Source organism: Necator americanus, chromosome I, assembly GCF_031761385.1.
Source record: "Necator americanus strain Aroian chromosome I, whole genome shotgun sequence".
In the NCBI taxonomy this organism is placed as follows: domain Eukaryota; kingdom Metazoa; phylum Nematoda; class Chromadorea; order Rhabditida; family Ancylostomatidae; genus Necator; species Necator americanus.
The window spans coordinates 29,853,152-29,872,427 of NC_087371.1; the positions used below are offsets into that span (position 1 = coordinate 29,853,152).

The 19,276-nt window shown below is 38.5% G+C and overlaps 1 protein-coding gene across 2 annotated transcripts in view; it reads left to right on the plus strand.

The window, feature by feature from the left end:
• Positions 1-19,276, plus strand: part of RB195_007283 (uncharacterized protein) — a gene marked incomplete at both ends in the record, with an annotated part of 37,963 nt that overhangs the window by 18,020 nt on the left and 667 nt on the right. For both annotated transcript variants that reach the window (XM_064180834.1, XM_013445975.2), the window contains 4 exons: positions 4,844-4,942; positions 5,810-5,953; positions 18,592-18,696; positions 18,780-18,875. In XM_064180834.1, coding sequence (XP_064037673.1) covers positions 4,844-4,942; positions 5,810-5,953; positions 18,592-18,696; positions 18,780-18,875 — 444 coding nt within the window. The remainder of the gene's footprint in view (positions 1-4,843; positions 4,943-5,809; positions 5,954-18,591; positions 18,697-18,779; positions 18,876-19,276) is intronic.

Sequence of the window (19,276 nt, forward strand, 5' to 3'; positions counted from 1 at the left end):
GGATGAGAATCTTCTCGAAAAGCAAAAAGATTTTACTCCCGACATCAATCACTGACGTATCATGACGTTCCATGATAGCTAAGCGAGTGTGCTACGCCCAGGTCTGGTCTAAATGGAGGAAATGAGGGAAGCAGGCGTTTAGGCACGACTTCATGGATTGGGGTTCTTGCGCCGTCGACGTTGTCGATGCGATGCAGTGGGCGGGGCATAATTGGATGCGCCGGTGGTAAACACAAGTAGTATATGTACGGGTGAATGGTGATTTGAACAGCAATCAGAACTCGGACATATATTTGTTAGAGCGAGGCAACGTGAAGCGGGAAGTCGCTCGTCAGAGAGGGAGAGAGGGGAGATAATTTTGTCAACTCTTCACGCGTGAGACCGAGGTTCAGTCCCGATTTTATGGGTTGATTAACTCTTTGCTAAAAGCTATTCGCGAGTATCTGAGCGGAACAGTAATTGAAACCAGGAAGTGTTTGTCCGATCAACCCTTACGAATGTATTTTTAGACTAGAGCGGAGCTATTCTTTCGTCGTTGGACGATGTTCCATCCAGAAACTATTGCTTTTCCATTATTTATATTTGTTCCAAAATATTGTAGAATGACTAGGAAAAGAAAGATAGTCCCAAAAAATTGAAAATGTAGACAGTAGGAGTGACTACAAGAGTCCTTCGAATTTATTGTATGTTTGTACTGACGAACTATGAACGCATGAGTTTTCCGAAAAATTAAACGCCTTAGTGGTACGACAAATGTCGCTCGGACTCTATAAAAATGATCAAAATTTATTCGGAAAATTGATGGAAGATTACTATTTTCGTTCAAGTTACACAATACTGCTTCAATCGTATTGATGGCAGGTGGATTCCACCGATTTGTTATTGAAGAACAAATTCGGAACTCTAGCCACCACCGTTCAATGCTTTAATCACTGCTAAATCGCATCTCTTTTTTTTCGAAATACAAACGGAATACAAGTTTATTACCGAACGATTACCCTGATCTTGTGCACCAGTTCAGATTTACGCTATAGTGCTTAAAGGGTATAGCAAGCGTGAGCTTTTAGCTGTGAACGGAGCAAAGAAGCACAGTCCGTGTTTGCGTGTGTGCCGCCTCGGGGCAGATTCGATTTGACTTTTCACCTTGTTTGTCCGCCAAATCTTTGGCTCAATCTGTATTCCGCCCAACTTTGGTTTGACGCTTGCGTGGCTTTCCTACGTAATGTTCAAAGAGCCTTTGTATAAAAACGCGGAAAATGTGTGTGTGGTTCAAAATTTGGGTATTTCTCTACTAGTTGCATAAGTTATAAAAGATAAATTATTATAATTTCAACGAATTTGATGCTTTGAGTACGATTCTCGAAACAAAAAAGTAGACAATTCATTTTATTTGCGAAATTAAGAGAAATCCACTGAAGCTTCGGACATCTAGACGAAAGAGCATATCTTGTCGATCCGAAAGTTCAACCAGAACAATAATGGGAGTCGACGGATTCGTACAGATTCAGGAGTTTTTATTTAGAATAGTTTTTGCAGACACTTTCCAATAAATTGAGAATTCATAAGTTTGACTTCAAAACGAATAGAAAGGACTCGTTCACGTCTAAGTGTGGTTCAGTTCTGAGGACAGGCGCCGGGTGGCTGAGGTTGAAGCGAATCAGCGGATCAAGGAAACCCAACGGTGGACAAGATCAATTTGTTGAACGTCGAGAGGATAGCACGGTCCACTAAAGACAGCGTCGCTGTTTTTGATGTCTTCTCAAGTTTTAATTAGTAGTCGGCAAGGAATAACAATTGCCGGAAAACACAAGAACGACGTGCAAAACGCACGACGAAGACGGAAGCGAGCGAGGAAGTAATTAGAATTCGCTACCGAGCAAAGAGGCCTTGAACGAGTAACGAAAGCATGCACGTTAAAGTTACCACACCATGATATAGCCTCAGTATCTTACTTGTAGACTAAGTTGTTGATTCCACACCACACCCAGTAGGTGTGGTGAAGCGGAAGATCGAAAGACCGGAAGTCGAGGCATAGGTAACAGTGGCGCTGTTTTCTCTGGAATGCGTTGCCAGTATCGTATTAGAAAGCTCAAGTGCGAGGACTCTTGGAAAAGAACGGCAGCTTTCTTTCCTTGGAGGACCTGTGATGCAATTTCAGGCTGATTCGACGTCTTGCTATGCGTCGGATTATCTTGGAACTGTGAGAGTATTTGATTTGAGCCACCTTGGCACTCAAATCGGCAGTGGTTGTGGTGTGATGAAAATTCCTTCGAGTGGAAATATCATCTAAGTGGTCGTCTTTATCTTCTTTATTGGATGGGTAAAGAAATTTTCTTTCCCATGCAAAAAAAGGAAATTGAGAGAATCGTGCGCAATAAGGAGTTCGTTGAGAAACAAATGAAATTTACTCTGTCTATCATGTATAGCTTAAGTCAAGGCAGTCTAGCGCAGCTCTACACCTACCTCCATAAATTCTGAAAAGACAATCAAAATAGCAGGGTCATGGCACAGAAAAATGGGAAGATAATTGGAGAGAAGCCCTCTCCACTCTTTTTTCCCTTGCAAAAGGAAACGGGAAAATGAGTCGCGTTTAAATGTGGACGGCAGTGTTCACTTCGGATACAGAATCGAATCGCGAGGTCGCCTCAATGAAAAGTGGATTTGTGACTGCCGCTGGCTGAATTTTAAAGTTAGGAGTTTCTTCATGCGCATCCACGGATGAGTGTCCTCAAGAAGCGCTGAGAAGCTCTCGGAAATGCACGTTAGCAGTCCGTCTTATTCTTGAATGTTTTTATGTCGAGAACGTTCTGAATAGAAGCACTTTTTGGATCAGCAGAAGCAGTTATTTTGCCACAAAATAGCATACAGACATAAACAGCGTAATGAAATTTACTGAATGTTCGAGAATTGGTGATACTCTAATAATGTTGACCTCTTTGAAAAGCGGTATAAATTTTATTCTCAAAATATTGCATTCAACGATTGGAGGATACGTGGGGAATTGTGAAATTGCGTTGAGAATTTGAGAAACCTTTTCAGGAAAAAAAAACTAACTTTTTGGAAGCTTTCAACTGTTTTACCGACCTGATTCTAAACTCTTAATCTTATCATCTTCGAGCATTCTCTTAGTTTCCTGTGAATTTTGGTTTTCTATGGATTGAACAGCTTTGATATTTATGGTTCAGGAAAAGTTGTGATAGGAAAAATGTCAACTTTGAATGTTTTAAGTAGGCCGATTGCAACATATCGAAAAGTTTTTTTCGTCCATATCTGACGGACAAGACGACGTTTCCGTGGAAATTTGTGAATCCACTCCACGTTGTTTTTGGCGGTAAAACAAAGGGATAACAATCGATTTGTGAGCATGTGCTCATGGAGAATGCTTTTCAAGATCTTTTCTGGACCAAGTGCTTGTTTATTAGACGCTAAGATGGTTGCTTCATAACAACCAGTATTTGAGTATTTGGTGCGCTTGTCTTAGCCGAGAACATAAACGGAAGCGATTAACGAAAGGGCTCTTCGTGGCTACGTGTGCTTACAACTTCGTGCATAGAAGTGTCCCTTTCTTGTGTGTGAATTGACAATAACAAGAAAAAGTCTTGTCTTTCTCACCCACTTACTTCTACGAAATTTGAACGTTTATTTCGAATTCCACTTACTTCTATGGACTAGAAGAATATTCCATAGAAGTAAGTGGATTTCCTAATGAGCGTTCAAAGTTCGGTTAAGAATTCTTGTGAATTAGCCGTCGCGCAAGGCGGCAAAATGTACTTTTTGTGCATTAGCCATGGGGAAATGAAAGACCGAGAAAGCAGATAGGACGCAAATTGATGGAAGTACTCGATGTTCATTCGAAGTTTAAAATTAGATAAAACTTGTTTGAGAAGAAGGCTAGTCTTCTAGGTCACAATATTATCGCAATTTGTAACTAGTCAGTTTCATTCTACGATTACAAGAACGATTTTTTCAGTACTCTTCTGCTAAAACAAAATTTGCTGGATTCCCGGAGCGGAATCCTACTTGCGATTAATTTTGGAGAAGGTGACATCCTAGAATGACGAATTCTTAGTTGTATGAGGCTGATGAGTTTAAAAGTTGCAGATTCGCGACACGCGATCATTTACCTATAAATACATTCCAACTATACATAAGTACCGTATGCTAGCGGGTGAACGCAAGGATCGTAAAGCTTCGTCGTGGAATTTGTGTGCTACAACGAAGACTATGAATGGTGGAAAGTTACTATCAAATATACAGATCTATAGGAGGAAGCTGTGCTTTTCTGGGAAAGTAATTTATATTAAAAGTAAAAAATTTAGATCAAATTTAAATCCTCAGAGATTCTCGGGGTAGGTGGGGATCTCTCGGAGGTTCGTACGGGTGGTAACAATCTTCATTTGGCACTTTTATATGAGAAGCAGCTCTGCTATTTATTCAAAGAATAAAACTTCCCACCGCATATCAGTACAGTAGGATAATATTGTGCTAATATGTGCTACATACACCTATGAAATTTTAATATTAGAAGTAGAAAATTTTTATTTTTTGAAAATTAGTTGAAGTTGAAAGTAATCATTAAAGGTTCTACTGTGCACAGCTGAAGGAAATGTCGATATCAAATTAAGAATAAATAGGGGGAATGAGATTTAATTACAGCTGTAAACATCTCAATTGTTGAGAAGGTGTACAGATATATTAGGTTGCATGCAGATTTTTAGCAGAAACGAAAAATTCTGTAGAAAAACAGTTTAATGTGATATCCTCAATCACCAACAATGAAAATTCATGGATTTTTTTCCCACTTACCTTACAATTTATGGAAATAACTATTTGTTATTTTCAGTTAAGGCTCCCAGAAAATGTTAATGAAGACATACAAGAAGACCCAACGGCATTGCGTTCGCTATGGGATCGTGGATTATTGAACGGCGCGTCACAGAAGGTAGTTTTTTTTAAGAAGAAATTCGACATGCACGGCGCTTGCATATTCATTTCCGTTTTTTTTTCTTCTTTCTCTTTTGGAAGGGCTAGATGCATGCTTAGGAATCGAAAGGCTTCGTTTTTTTTATGTTACTGGAGGAATGAAAGCTAAAAATACAAGTGTACTACAGTGAAAATTAATTATTTTCGATTATATCCTGGTAATGGTGAAAGCATAGGACATTCACTATAAGAAATTTCCCGTGTCCTTATTGTTCTCTGAATCCAGGGATAGTTGGGATAGTTCATAGACGGAGACAGCTTTCATAATCTAGATAATCCTCGGAAACCGCAACATAAGTATAGGAAAAGTGGTTTTTGTCTGCTGAAATAGATGGAATTTACATCAAAGGCCAATATAAAAATATGGAATAAAACGTTTTTTTGTCTCCATTCATGTAACTGTAGAACAATGTAACTATCTAGGCAATAGCAAATATGTCACTAGTGTTTTCCATTAGCTAAATTGCGGTTCTTCCAATTCCGAAAAACGGTCTCATTGTGTATCCTTTCCGGACACACTTTGAATGAAATGTGATTTTTTTTTGTTGTTGCATGATGAAAAAACTGGCTAATATTAAAAAGTCTGGTAATTATGTCGTAACTCTGCATAATTGTTCATTCGAAATAACTGCATCCGGCTACCAGTTATTCAACGGACGTAGAAAAAGTGTAAACAACCGAACGCGTTCCTTTTTCCCCGGAGAAGCACTCTAAAAGCACTTATAGCATAGCCGAAAATTGTCTCCAATCTGATTTCTTCGATAGCGGATTTTTGTGAAGTGGAAAAATTGTTATTTTTGAGTATGTACAGAACTTGACCTTTTAGGTGGATCAAGTGGCTGTTTTCTATACTGGAGATTTGATTACATCCCTACAGAAGACGTCGTTAGTTCCTGGTGCAAATGAATGTGTGATCTACACGACGATCGGTGGAGCCGTAGGCATTCTTGTCCCGTTTATTTCAAAGGACGTGAGTTCATAGTTTCGCCACACGCTTTACTGGTTTTCATGTCGATTGTTTTCGTTTTAGTTGGGGAGGAGGGAATGTGTTCCCAGGAATTAGATTTCCAAGAGTGTTCTCTCTTTTTTTCGGAATGATATTTAATTAAAACTGGCGTAACAATAGTTAATAAGAAGTAATCATTCTCGAGAAGTTTACCGCCTACGATAAAAACACTGCGTTACTTCTTTAATTGGATACTGTGATTGAATAGGTTACGTAGTTTACACTTTATAAATGAGCAATGTACATTAAATAAGAGTTTTTTTTTCTCTAAAGCGTGAGACTTTATATATGAGAAAACACTGATTGTAGTCGCTTAGCAACAGCTCGTCCACGAAGAAAAAATTCGACGGTTTTTTTTTCGAATGCAGCAACCATAATGAATGTGTCAAATAGAATTGCTTGTGTTGGAATGGCTGTTACATAGATATGCATATGCGTGAAATTGCGTTAATGAAGTTTAAACAAGGGAATCGTTAATGGGCAACCTTTAAAGGGAAAACAATATTTTCGACGAACATTTTCTCTCTACCAGATATGACGTGATTCTTCCGGTTTTTTAAAGGCATCACCCCACGAATCTGAGGTGGTGCAGATTTCAGGTGGAGTATTCGTATACGGGATGGGAGACTATGGAGAGGGGGGTGATTCCGTCCATTTCTTTCTAATTGCCGTAAAAAAACGGCCCAGAAGATGCGGCTGGCGCGCTCCAGTCGAACTCCCTGTACAAAATAGTGCGCCAAAACGCCTGAAGCCGTATCTTCCGGGCCGTTTTTCACGGCAATGAGGAAGAAATGGACGGAATGACCCCCCTCTCCGTAGTCTCCCATCCCGTATACGAATACTCCAGCTGAAATCCGTACCACCTCGGATTCGTGGGGTGATGCCTTTAAAGCACTTATGACTGGTGATATTGGTTGGACTGACAGCTAAGTAATTATGGAGTTATACCTGGACTTTTTTTTGCAAATGACTTCAAAACATTGACAAATAAGTAATAAAGGACTAAAACTGTGGTTCTTTTGCTGGGGAGTTTTTTTTTGTTGGAAAAATGAAATTCTTGCAAAGGAAATTTCGGCATATAGACTTTAAAGGGAATATTTTTTTTTATGTCTACTCACACATTCATAACGCCTTAGTTCTCAGAGAATAGGACGTCATATCGCTTTTTTTTACATATTCGCACACACCTCATTTGAAACTGAAGAGATGGGATGAAACTTCATTGCTGGATGAGGGGGAATTCGACTGAAAGGGGGTTTAGTCCGTCAGTACATTCTATACATATTTTGGATAGTTTCAATGATTTGGGACTTTGAATATTAATATGACTAAAATATAAATAAATAAACATTAATATATAAATATATATTAGTATGACTTTGAATATTGAATTGAATAAGATCCTGGAGGATGAAATGCTTAGTTCTGTCAATTACCATTACTTGAAAGGAAAACACTAAAATCTCATGCAAAATATACTGTAGCATCGTTGTGTTTTCAAGGTTTTAAGCCTTAAGCTTTGCTTAAAAACACTCAACGATACACATACATAATTCTATACATTCCATAATTTCTCCTAGTGATTACTTACTGTGCTCCTATGTCCCACACGTCTGTAACAGCACATGCTAACTCAATAAGTCGGTAATGTTGTCCTTAAGGTTCCATTAAGTAATGATTCGTTCGTTCACGTAGGTGCAGAATATGCAAATAGAGGGTATTTCTCTGGTTGGAAGGTATATTATTTTGCAAAATTCTTTCCAATTACGTTGTTAGAGTTATTTCTTTCTTGTTAATCTGATGGTGTTGTAAATCTCAGAAATTGCTGCGACTTGTGAGCTCCGTTGACTATAGAGTTTTTTAATTATTCCTATGCGGCGCTATTAAACAACCTTCACAAACATTTTTCGCAGAATTACATCCGTGAAACATTCGCTGTGATGATTGGTGAATGAATGCCACGACCCGCTCTGTCTACTGCCCACAAATACGGCAGCAATTCATGAATGAGCAGGTCGATGAACTCTGACGTTTTGGGATCTCCGTGGCGTGCTTATTTTGCGATGCAAACGAAGGGGGTACTTATTGGAATTCCGTAAATTCCACGCCATCATTATTGTTAGCAACGATAAGGGAGCAGCTGTGCTCCGAAAAGATGCAGACACGAATTTCGAGAAGCACTTATTGTTTTTGTTCAAAGTAGCGGAGAAAAGATGAGTGTAAGCTATGGATGTGTTGAAAATTAAAGGCATCACTCAACGAATCTGAGGTTGTACGGATTTCAGGTGGAGTGTTCGTATACGGGATGGGAAACTATGGAGAGGGGGTGATTCCGTCCATTTCTTCCTAATTGCCATAAAAAACGGCCCGGAAGATACGGCGCGTGCACAAGGCTTCAATCGAGCTCCTTGTAGAAAAGTAGTGCTCCTTGTAGTGCGCCAGAACGCCCGAAGCCGTATCTTCCGAGGCGTTTTCTGCGGCAATTAGGAAAAATGGACGGAATCACCCCACCCCCCCTCTTCATAATCTCCTATCCCGTATACGAATACTCCACCTGAAATCCGTACCACCCCAGATTCGTGGTATGCTGCCTTTAAGCTGAAGGTAGTTGAATTTATCGCAACATTGCCAAACACTGCAATTCGAGCCTCTTTTCTCTTATAAAATTGTCAAAATGTGAGTTTGAGAAAAAAAAAAGAGTGAATTAATTCGTCCTCAATAACTCAGTTATTTCTGGACTGAAGCACTTTTTGATTGTTGTTTTTTTTGTAAGTGAAGTTATAAAATCTATACATTTTGGATTGCGTTGAACAAAGAGAAAAGAATGAGACTTGTGAATTCGGAGCAGGGTTAGAAATGAAAAAAAATGAAAAAGGAAATGGAAAGAAATGGTTCATGCTCGTTGGGATTTCATGAAATAGCGCACGGATGTTCAGAATGTGTTGAACTGCTTGAGCCGATAGTAAGCGGACTTTTCTTGGTCAAAGGACTGTGCAACTTTGTGGAATGAACTCGAATATGCTTTCGGGACGTGTTAAGTGGTAACTTTAGTCCTTCACGCCAATCCTGCTTCTAAATCTATCACAGTTCTCATTTCTAAACAACATTTTGAAGTAGTCTGTGCACCACAAAAGAACACATCCCATAAACGGCGACGTGACTTTTCTCATTCTGACAACCGTAATAAACAAGGTACGAGCGAAGTGTGAAGAAAGCGCAAAACACAAGTGCAGAAAATCCAAAACTACTGTAATCGTAAATTACTTTTCGACTTCTGTCCTTCAAGTCGCATTTGAAGTGTTTGAAAGAGCGAAGGTTGAAATAAAAATTTAAAGTCATAAGGCGAATTTCAATGGGCGGGTGTAGCGCAATCGGCAAGAGGTTCACCTACGAGATCGATCAGAGGTTCGAATCCACCCTAGTGTCAACTAAACCTTCCATCTCCATGGTCGATGAATTAGTACCAGAATTGTCTGGGAGGAGAAAAGTACTGACTTTATACATCGACCGGCCCCCACGGGTCATTGTGTAGGCTAGTTATACGTTCGTAAACCTCAAACGACTCTGAATTGAAGTGAACGTGAGGGCGCTTCCCAAGCACTTTATCCTTTAATCTTGTAACCTGTCCTTAAACGAACCTTTGCTAAGAAAATGGAAATTCTAACATCTATCAATGATATGGGGAACATTCTTTTTTTTTTTTGAGCTTAACATAAGGCTTATATATCAGTTATCCTTACGAAAAAATCAACGATCCTTATCAAGACTAAATTGTTTGTTCAAATTTTTTGTATCTAACCAATGGAGTTGTTTGTACAAACCATTCTTGCGTTTAGTTTATCGAAATGATGAAAGAGAAAAGAATGAAGAAATGAAAAATCGAAAAGAATTTAAACCAGTATATATTTCCAAGCTGACTCTGCGTTTCCGTCGCGTTGTCGCAACTCGAACGTCGCAGGCGCTAGGCTACGCCCATGAAAAGGGGGATAAAGTCAGTGAGTAATTGGGGATTTAAAAAAAAAACTACTGAAATCTATGGAATCCAATCTAATCCGAAAATCAATATCGCAGGATCAATGCCTGAATGAGTGCACCCACCACATTATTCCTCGTTAGACAGCAAATGGGATTGAATCTCTTCACCCCGCATTTATTTTGATATTTTTTTAAAAATGAATTTGAGCAAGTAATGTTGCGCACTTGCAAAAACTGAGCACTATTTGTAGCATTCAATAAGTCTTCCTCTCCTATTCCTTCTCCTCATAAAAGTTATCGAGTTATTTTGGATGTTAGGGCAATTTTAAGGCCTATCAATAGAGTCGTAGAAAATCCGATTTGAACTCGATTGACTTTTGCAGCAGAATTTTCTCAGAATCCATTAAAACAGAATCTCACATCTCAATTTTGTTCTCTGAATAGTTTTTCTTTTGCTCTTTTTTCCCCCAAGGCAACGTCTACCTTAATCTGTAGATTTGCGCTACTTAAAGAGATAATAATCAGTTTACGTTCTTACAATCTCACTCTCACCATCCTCGCATATGATTACTTTCGACTATTCAGTTGACTCATTCCAGACATAATTGTACGGGGAAAAAATCCACTGATCCTTAGTTAGGCGCGAAAAAAGACTTGCTATAAAAAGATTATGCATGATGTTTGGCCTATGCTGAGGTTCATACGGAGATCCCTGAGGGAATTATGGACGGCCCGTAATCAGTTAGCAACATTTGATTATAGGACTTGAGTAGAGATCCATGACAAATACGTCACCAGTAATTTTTGCGGAATCCTCGACTATATTCGTTCGTTTAGTGATTTTTTCGTCTTCTTCAACGTTCTTGTCATAAAGTGCAAATGTAATGGGCGCTGTTGAGTATAATAAAAAAAGATGGAAGAATAAATTATAGTGAACTTGTCTGAATGTGAATGTAACTGCGATTGAAGGCAACGAATGTACCAATCGTGCTAAGCTGAAAAAAAAATGCTATACTTGCGTGCTTTCCAGGGACTATACTGATGCTAAAGAAATGTTAATTAAGCGCAGAAGTAGATGTACTACAACTGAATAGTTTTTTTTTTCTGGAAAATGCTTAGAAAACGCCTACATTACGTAGTTTAACACCCGCTAATACTGAATAAATTAGTTAAAGTTAAATAAAAACAAAATTTGAATTCCTTAAATGAATTTTAGAAATCCAAATTTTGTCAGGACCTTGAGGAAATGTAGGGTAAATTTTTTTTGACAAATTTGTGACTTTTTAAGTTGAATTTGACAATGAAAGCCGATGTAGATCAAAGAATACGAGAAGACGTGAATGCATTCCGTGAAAACACCAAATATTCCATAAAAAAATGTACATGCCCGAATGTGCGTTTGCACAAATTTTTTAATAGCCTCCAGATGGGTGATCATGAATCCTCTGGAACATGTAATACCTATTTTTATCGCTGATTGGAGGTCAAAAAGAATATCAAATCCGTTTATGGGCTATTACACGATTTTTTTGTGTAAAGTGGTAGGAGAAAAAAAAACTAATTAGTTTGTATAGTAAAGAGGTAGAAAAAAAACTAAGCTTTGAACTGGGTGAGATGTATGTATGGGATTATCGTGTTGACATCTGACAGAGATCTTTTCGCGAGATCATAAGAAGTCGCTGACGAAGGCGAATTATTCCGACGCGACGTTTCGAGATGATTCTATGCCGAGTAAAAAGTGTTAATGAAGTACACCATATGTCATAAAAGCAGTAAAAGGATAAGGGATAATGTGTCTGGCGTTAATCCGCTTGGGATCCGCCCCCACGTCAATTCGGAATCGTTTGAGGTTTACGAACGTGTAACTGGCCTATGCAATGACTTGCGGGGGCTACCCGATGTGGCAAGACAGTGTTTTTATCCTCCCAGACGAATCTGATACCAATTTATCGATCTCGGAAGGATGAAATCTTGGTGAGCAATAAGGTGGATTCGAACCTCCGGTCGATCGTGCAGGCACCGGAACCTTTAACCCGCTACCCTACACCCGCCCCATACAAGTATGTGGTCGTAAAAACGAATCGATTGTAATCTTTCCTATTGGTGTTGTCATGCGCTTTTAAGCGGCTTTCAGCAGCACTACATGGATAATCCATGAACCTCAAGGATTTTGTTTCATATATCCATAGACATAAAAACACTACTATCGTGGTATCCTGAGTTAGTAATCAAATAATGGGAACGTTCTTGTGAAGACGTATTGCGGTCTCGAAGTTCCTTCATGGTCTAGTAGATTTTGAACCACACTAAAGTGCAGTTAGTCCGAAATACACAAAGCTTACGTAAAATACACAAGCGAGAGAAGAGAAATGTCTTTGTGGAATCCATTCGTTTGTGAACTCATTTCGAATAGCTAAGAAGGAGGCGAAGTTGAAAACAAAAAACACTTGCTAGTGTGGTTTGTGGGTCTTTTTTTGCAAAGCTATTTTTTCCCTTCCGTATTGAGGTATCGCTTGAATGAGCACATCGGAACAAGAACTATAAACAACAACAAAAACGTCAACAACTCGTAATAGCGTGTTTTTTTTTAAATAAGCAAACTCATGTGTATATCGCGGGCTTGTTTGTGTTGGCCAAAAACTGCACATCGCTTCTCTGTTTACGTTCGAAGCTTCGTTCGCTATCGATAATTCAGTAAGTCCACTTGTCACGAGATTGCGTTCCGCTTGATGTCTGTCCACGCTTGAAGTATGTAGGCTCATTTTGGAATAGAACTACTCATTGCTAACTTGGCCGGAGACCCATCGATCCATTGTTTGTGATCGTGAGTTTATTATAAAACAGATTGAGCGACCCGTGCTGGAATGTTGGAAACAAATGAACGAAGAGAAAAACAAGAAAGCTGTACTTTTTTTTCTGAAGCTGTCATTGTTCAGAGAGAGAGAGAGAGAAAAGGAGGTGGAACGGGAATATTAAGAAATGTGAAGAGCCATTTTCCAAATGCATAAAGAGATTACGGCTTGGAGATTAAAAGGATTAAAATTTAAAAAAGATTAAATTAAGACTTAGATTAAAAGGTAAAATGTCCTCGAGAAAATGACGGACACAAACGTATCGACGACATACGTACATATGCCAAATGCAACGTAATCCGATATAGCTGTTGTGTTACAACGATCTCTCCTGCTCACACGTCCATAGACTAGTTTTCTTTTGTCTCTGCCAATTCGTTGCGTGTTCACATGTCGTTATCTCATTTGGAGCTCCGGATGCTGTTTTCCAATACGTGTGCTTGGAGCGGATACGGCATGCAGGTGCTGCGAAACTGGAGAAATGAAAGAACCAGAAATGTTTGGAAATTCAGTGGTTCGCTGTTTGAAAGGAAACGACTGACCTCTACTTACTTTACTTACTTAATTTCATTCCTGTGAGCTTTCAATTTGTCCGCCTAGTATAGAGGATCAAGGAAAACAAGGGAGAAAAAGCAATTGCTTTGCTACCTTAAAAAAAAAGTTCTTTTTCTGCCTAGAAGCGAAATGTATACACGATCTTAGTTCTTAAGCAAGAGAAAAGGTCTGTATTTTCATTTCAGGCTTCAATTATTATTTCAATCCACTGTTGGGACTGTTCTTTAGCCATCTGTTACGCACACGTAATTAGGGGGACTTCTTATAAAAGTATTTTCAGTAGGCAGAGTAAGAACTGTAATTTTTAAAAGTGGCACAAATCATTCCTTCTATTGTCTCCGCTGTTTCTTTTGATTCTCTGTACTCTTTACTACAAACTGAAAGCTTGCAGGTAATTTCTTTTTTTTTTCGCAGAGGTTCTAATTTTACTGAAATTTCGTGTCGAAATCATAGAATCGCAAGTTGTCGAAAATGTACAAGTTTGAAGTCTCCTTTTTGCTATCAGCGTTATAAGAGGGTATCAGTGTAAAAGGAGTAAGACCATTTTTTTTCAAGTAATCAAACCATAGTTTACGAACTTTCCTGATCCTATCATTAGAATTAGAGGATTTACGAACTGTTTGGAACGTTTCTATTAAGAAATGGGATGTTTACGAACAAATATGCGCTCGCCATATTGCTTTGCTGATTATTTACATACATGTCCAGAGTCAAACACGATGATGGGACACACGGTGGTGGGACAGCATGGTGGCTCAAAAAGTGAAATAGGACACATCAGCATGGTAGCATGGTGGCGAAATAATCAATACCACATAGTTTGCAACAATTTCACATGAATTTAGGAGCAGTAATTTACACAAGCACCAAAAACGCTTGTGTAGATAATATTAGGTGTTTAGAGGATAACTAGTAACTTGGCGAGAAGAGGGAGATCAGAAATATTCTAAACATTTTTCGTAGAAGAAGATTTGCTCTACAAAATGCTAGAAGCATTAAGTTTCGGAATCTTCTAGCTTTTTTTGAAAGTTAGATGGGGGGCAGATGAGAAAATTGGCATTTTTCCCATTTGTGTCGAATCCAAACACTGGAAAAGGGGGAGAGGTCTGCAAAGGAAACTCGTTATTTTGAAAGGGAAAATTTTCGCCTACAACGCACTTGTATTCGAACTACTTACATCAAATTTGACTGGCTCTATACTGCAAAAAATTCCACCGCGCTCGATTGATCTTGCCAGGCGAAACTTGGTAGGGGCAATTGAAGGCGAAAGGGGGAACGAAGGGGGAGAGGGCGAAATTTCGAAAAGTGCGCGGGAAATAAATCACTACAGTTCTTCAGTGATCCATGATTACCCGCTGGAGTTCAATTCATTGAATTTCTTCAACCGCACCACCTTTTCGTTCCTATGCTAAAACCCCAAGTTTCCGCAGTTCTCTGAAGTTTTGAGGCTGTTTGTTGCTGGTCATCAGTGTTGTTTTTTGATCAGAAATTCGAGGTAGGCAAGCAGACGATGAAACTTATCTTATCTTCTGGATTTCCGGAATTGAGTCAACGTGACTAATCATACTTATACGAATACCAGTCTATGGAAAATATGAAAGTATTTAACAATCTTCACATCTAGACTCTGATATCTTGGGAATTTGTTTTGTGAGTGCTTTGATTCAGAAATTAATTCTTTCTGTATAATCAATTAATGAAACATGACGAATTCAATTTGGATAATTGTTTTCGAGAATACCTTTGTTTTTGCAGATTAAGTGAGTGACAACTAGCGAAATCGAAGATTAGCGTGGGTGTAGCAATCATGACCAACCAACAGCGGAATTAAATTCCTACTAGGTTATGTGGGAATGAAAACAATGGGCTATTAATACATATTTTATGTAACTCTTGGGGCTATATGCATAAATTGCATGTAGTTACTTTACTTTGTGGGTGGAAAGAAGCCATTGATTAATAGGTTAAAAAGAAATATTTACTCAGAAACATTATGACATATTTAAATAACTTCAATTAATTTTGACCTAATAAATCCTAATGCATTACGTTTGCGTGGATGCTAATTATGCTAATTATGTAGTAAACGTAGAGTTTAACCGCTCTTTTTTTTTTGCGCTACGCTCACGTAAGCGAAAAGAAGAGGTAGCGAGATTCATTGAACAAGTCTAACGCATCTGCAATGCAGCTAATTTCATTTAGTTATATTCCTGCACGAGTTTCGGAGAAACAGCACACACTTTCTGATTCTGCACTTTTTTCCCCTTCAGGACATCACGTTTTTTTTCTTGTGAAGTGGTAAATCTAATGTCTTCCTATATATTCTGAATATATATTTGCTCTCGAAGAGAAAAGGAGAACATGTGACCTGAAATACACGCTTGAGTGCGCTGAAAATCTTGTCATGCATCGTCGAAGCATAACAATAATTGAATAACTTAAAATCGCTCGTCAGATGAAATTCTCAGCAAAAGGATTTTTATTTAATCAATTTGGAAGGTTGTTTTACGTGCTGTGTGATGTAAAGTTTGCGTTCTAAATGTTGTTTTTTCTTTCTAATGAATAGGGTTCGAGGTAAAATTTCTAAATATCACAGGGGAAACTCGAAACGTCTTTTGCAAATCCATAAATCCGAATGACATCAGAGCCATTAGTTTGTCCAGTGAGTTTTCTTTAAAGGCAGCAAATCATGAAATGACTGACTTGGTACAGAAATCGCAGAGAAAACGTAGTGTTCGGATTGTCGACTACGGAAACGAGCGTGGCTCCGCCACTGCAACCTTCACTAATTGTTGTAGAAAAAAAAACGGCGTGTTTCCCACGCTAAGGCTCGCACTTTGATACACGCACCGGGCCTTTCAGGAGTTTTTTCGTTGGTTTTACTTGAATAGGTTGGTAATAGGAGGCCAAATCCTCTCACCAACCTATTCAAGTCTTCGACCGTACGCTCGTGGACGCAGCGCGTGCACAAGGTTAGCGCGTTTTGCAACTGGTTTCGTAGGAAACAACACCATATTCCACTTCGTTCTTTACGGGGATTAGGGAAAGATGAGCGGAGCCATGAACCGTGAACAACAACCCGAATTCTACGGATTAACTGGAGTTTCCGCATTACGCCAAGTTTGTGATACGCTGCGTTTAACCATAGGATTTACGAAATGAAATCGCGTAAAGTGGTTTCCGTTATTTGTGCGAGTGTGAAGAGTTACATTGTCCACTAAAATTCCTCACTAATCTACTTTATGCGGCTTCACCCGTCTGATGCTATAGGTGTAACGAGTGATCTCGTTGGATAAAATGATGCATCAAGTGCTTTTAACCCAGCGATTCATAGATTGGTAGGGATGTTTGTCATTTTTGCTACTCTCCGGTGTCCTACGCTCTGTCAGTCGAAATTACCCAACATCGAGAATGTCGCGAAATCCTCTTTCGAGGAAACACATGCGGATCTTTTTACCCTCGGACTACTTGTTCCAGAAAGTACTAAAGCTTATTGGTCATATCACGTCATCGAGACGAAGAAGGTTCCCAACAATCTGCTTCCCAAACAACAAGTGGATCCGTGAGTGTGTAAACAGATATGGGGTCTGCCCTACAAACGTGTCGATAATATCTCATGAACTCACTGACCTTTTCAGACGGATATAATCCTCCTGAGAAACTCAGTCGTTGCCATTTCTTCAGAAAATTGGCCATGTTACAGAGCAAATTATTTAGGCGATGCAATTTAAAGTACACTTAAACTACCTAATATAATTATCCTCAAGCGATTTTCCAGCGATTTTAGTTTTTTTTTCCCCTTGTTTTGCAGTTATGGCAAGCAAGGTTGTAAACTAATGCAAAAAGTACGCGATGATCCAAGAGTACTTTCCTTTTTCTCTGGGTATTCTTGAAAAAAAAAGTCAAAACATACTGAATGGTCGTGTTAACCTCCTTCTTTCATCATTCCGCTGGAACGATAAGGAACGAACATGATATGAGTAAAGTATGAACTTAAATGGTTTGTTCCCTGGGGACCCGGAGATTAAATCAGCATTTATTGTTGCTGTGAATATGAGGATTGTCTGATTGTCCTGTGCTGTACTCGGATCAGTTAGTGGGACTTTTTGGGACAAAAATGTAATTTTATGTCGATGGTAAGTTTCAATAGGTTTAGAATTACGCTCGAGATTATTATGCTGAACCTTCTTACTAGTTTCGTTTAAATTGGTGTTTATAGTTGGTGTATTTTGGTATGTTATTTATTACCAGTCTGAACGTCCGGCTGAAGTCTTGTGGTCCACAAATCGGTTGCTTTTAACGAAAAAAAAAAATTAAAACAGGGCAACTTTCTGTGAATTTCAGCCAGAGAAATACTATTACTTTCTCTATAAAAATATTTCTTTTTCATTCCCCTAGCGAGCCTCTAACGAGAAGACTAAAATTAGATATTGATAGAAAATTCCATCAAAGTGTACAATATTTCTTTTCCTTTTTTTAAAGAAAAAGAAATATATTGTCTAAAAAAAAAGAAAAAGAAATATCGTACACATTGATGGAAGATTCCATCAATATCTGATTTTAGTCTTCTCGCTAGAGGCATACAACGATTAAAGAATACTCGAGCTTCCATATTCCTACCATAAAATTTGAAAAGGATTTTTAAAATATAAGACGAATTCCTTCCAAATTATGTTGGATTGGTACAAATTCTAGAAATATGTTAGTAGATGGGAAATGAATGGCAACAGACTCTATGTTATTTTGGAACATTTATGTTGCCATGACTGCCTGATTACGGATTATACATATACGGATATGACTCATTATTTAATATCGAAACAAGTCGTGGAAGATTCACGACTCAATATGGATCACTAGGGGGAATAAAATGAGTCAGGAAAATAAAATAAACAAACAAATTAAATAGACTTCCATCCTAGTAGGACTAATAAATCTTTAGTTTATTTGTTTTTCATGTCGAAACTCAGGAAATTCACTACTAGAACTCTTTTTGGTGATTCTATGAGTGCAGTGGCTCCTTTTGATGATATATTGGCTTATGGATAGCTTCCAGAATGTGAGGAAGACGATTTAGTGATAGAGTTTTTTTGATAAAGAGATTTCCTCCGACATATCGTCGGCGCGAAGAAAATGAGAAAACTGGAGCGTCACGCTCCGCCCCAGCACACAAACTGTCAACTGTCCCAAAGGAAAAGAGCTTTACATGTTATATTTCAGGAATACGACTTTTTCCAAAACCTTGAAATGCACGTTCGAGCGAATTTTCCACCGCTATGCGGACGAGATCATTTAGCCTTCAGATCATATTACCATCCGTGCAAGGTTTGTTTAAATTCTGCGTTTTTGTCACTTTAGTTTTCTTAGCTCTGTTTTTTCTTCTCGTGATCGATACTTTTTTTTTGAAGAATGTCATTGACGGTGATCTTTGCGAACAGTTCGGTTTAATGGATGCAACAGCTCAGCGCGAGGTGACCGAAGGTTTGGATAGGACTACCAGCGAGGTTAGCTTATTTAAACAAAGCAAATTATTTCGAATATGTTTTGCAGAGTTTCGAATTTTAAAGTTTCTACTTTTTGGAATTTTTCCCCGCATTTTATGAATGGTATAAGATCCTCTTTGTGGTAAAAAAAAATTGTCTGATTGCCTAATCTCCATTTTGGATTAGTTTATTTAACGTGCTTGGATTATAGATGCAAAGATGTTGCTTTTGTTTATTTTTGTGATCCAGCTCTTCTTATTTTCGGCTTAATTTTTTCGAGCACACCACAACATTTCCGTTAAAAAGTTGTTCTCAAAGTAGGGAAAGGCAATTCACATCTTCATGGACTAGGACATTTTTGGTGTTAGCAATTAGCATTTGTTAGCATTGCATGTTAGTTGCAAAGCGTTTTAGTCCTGAAT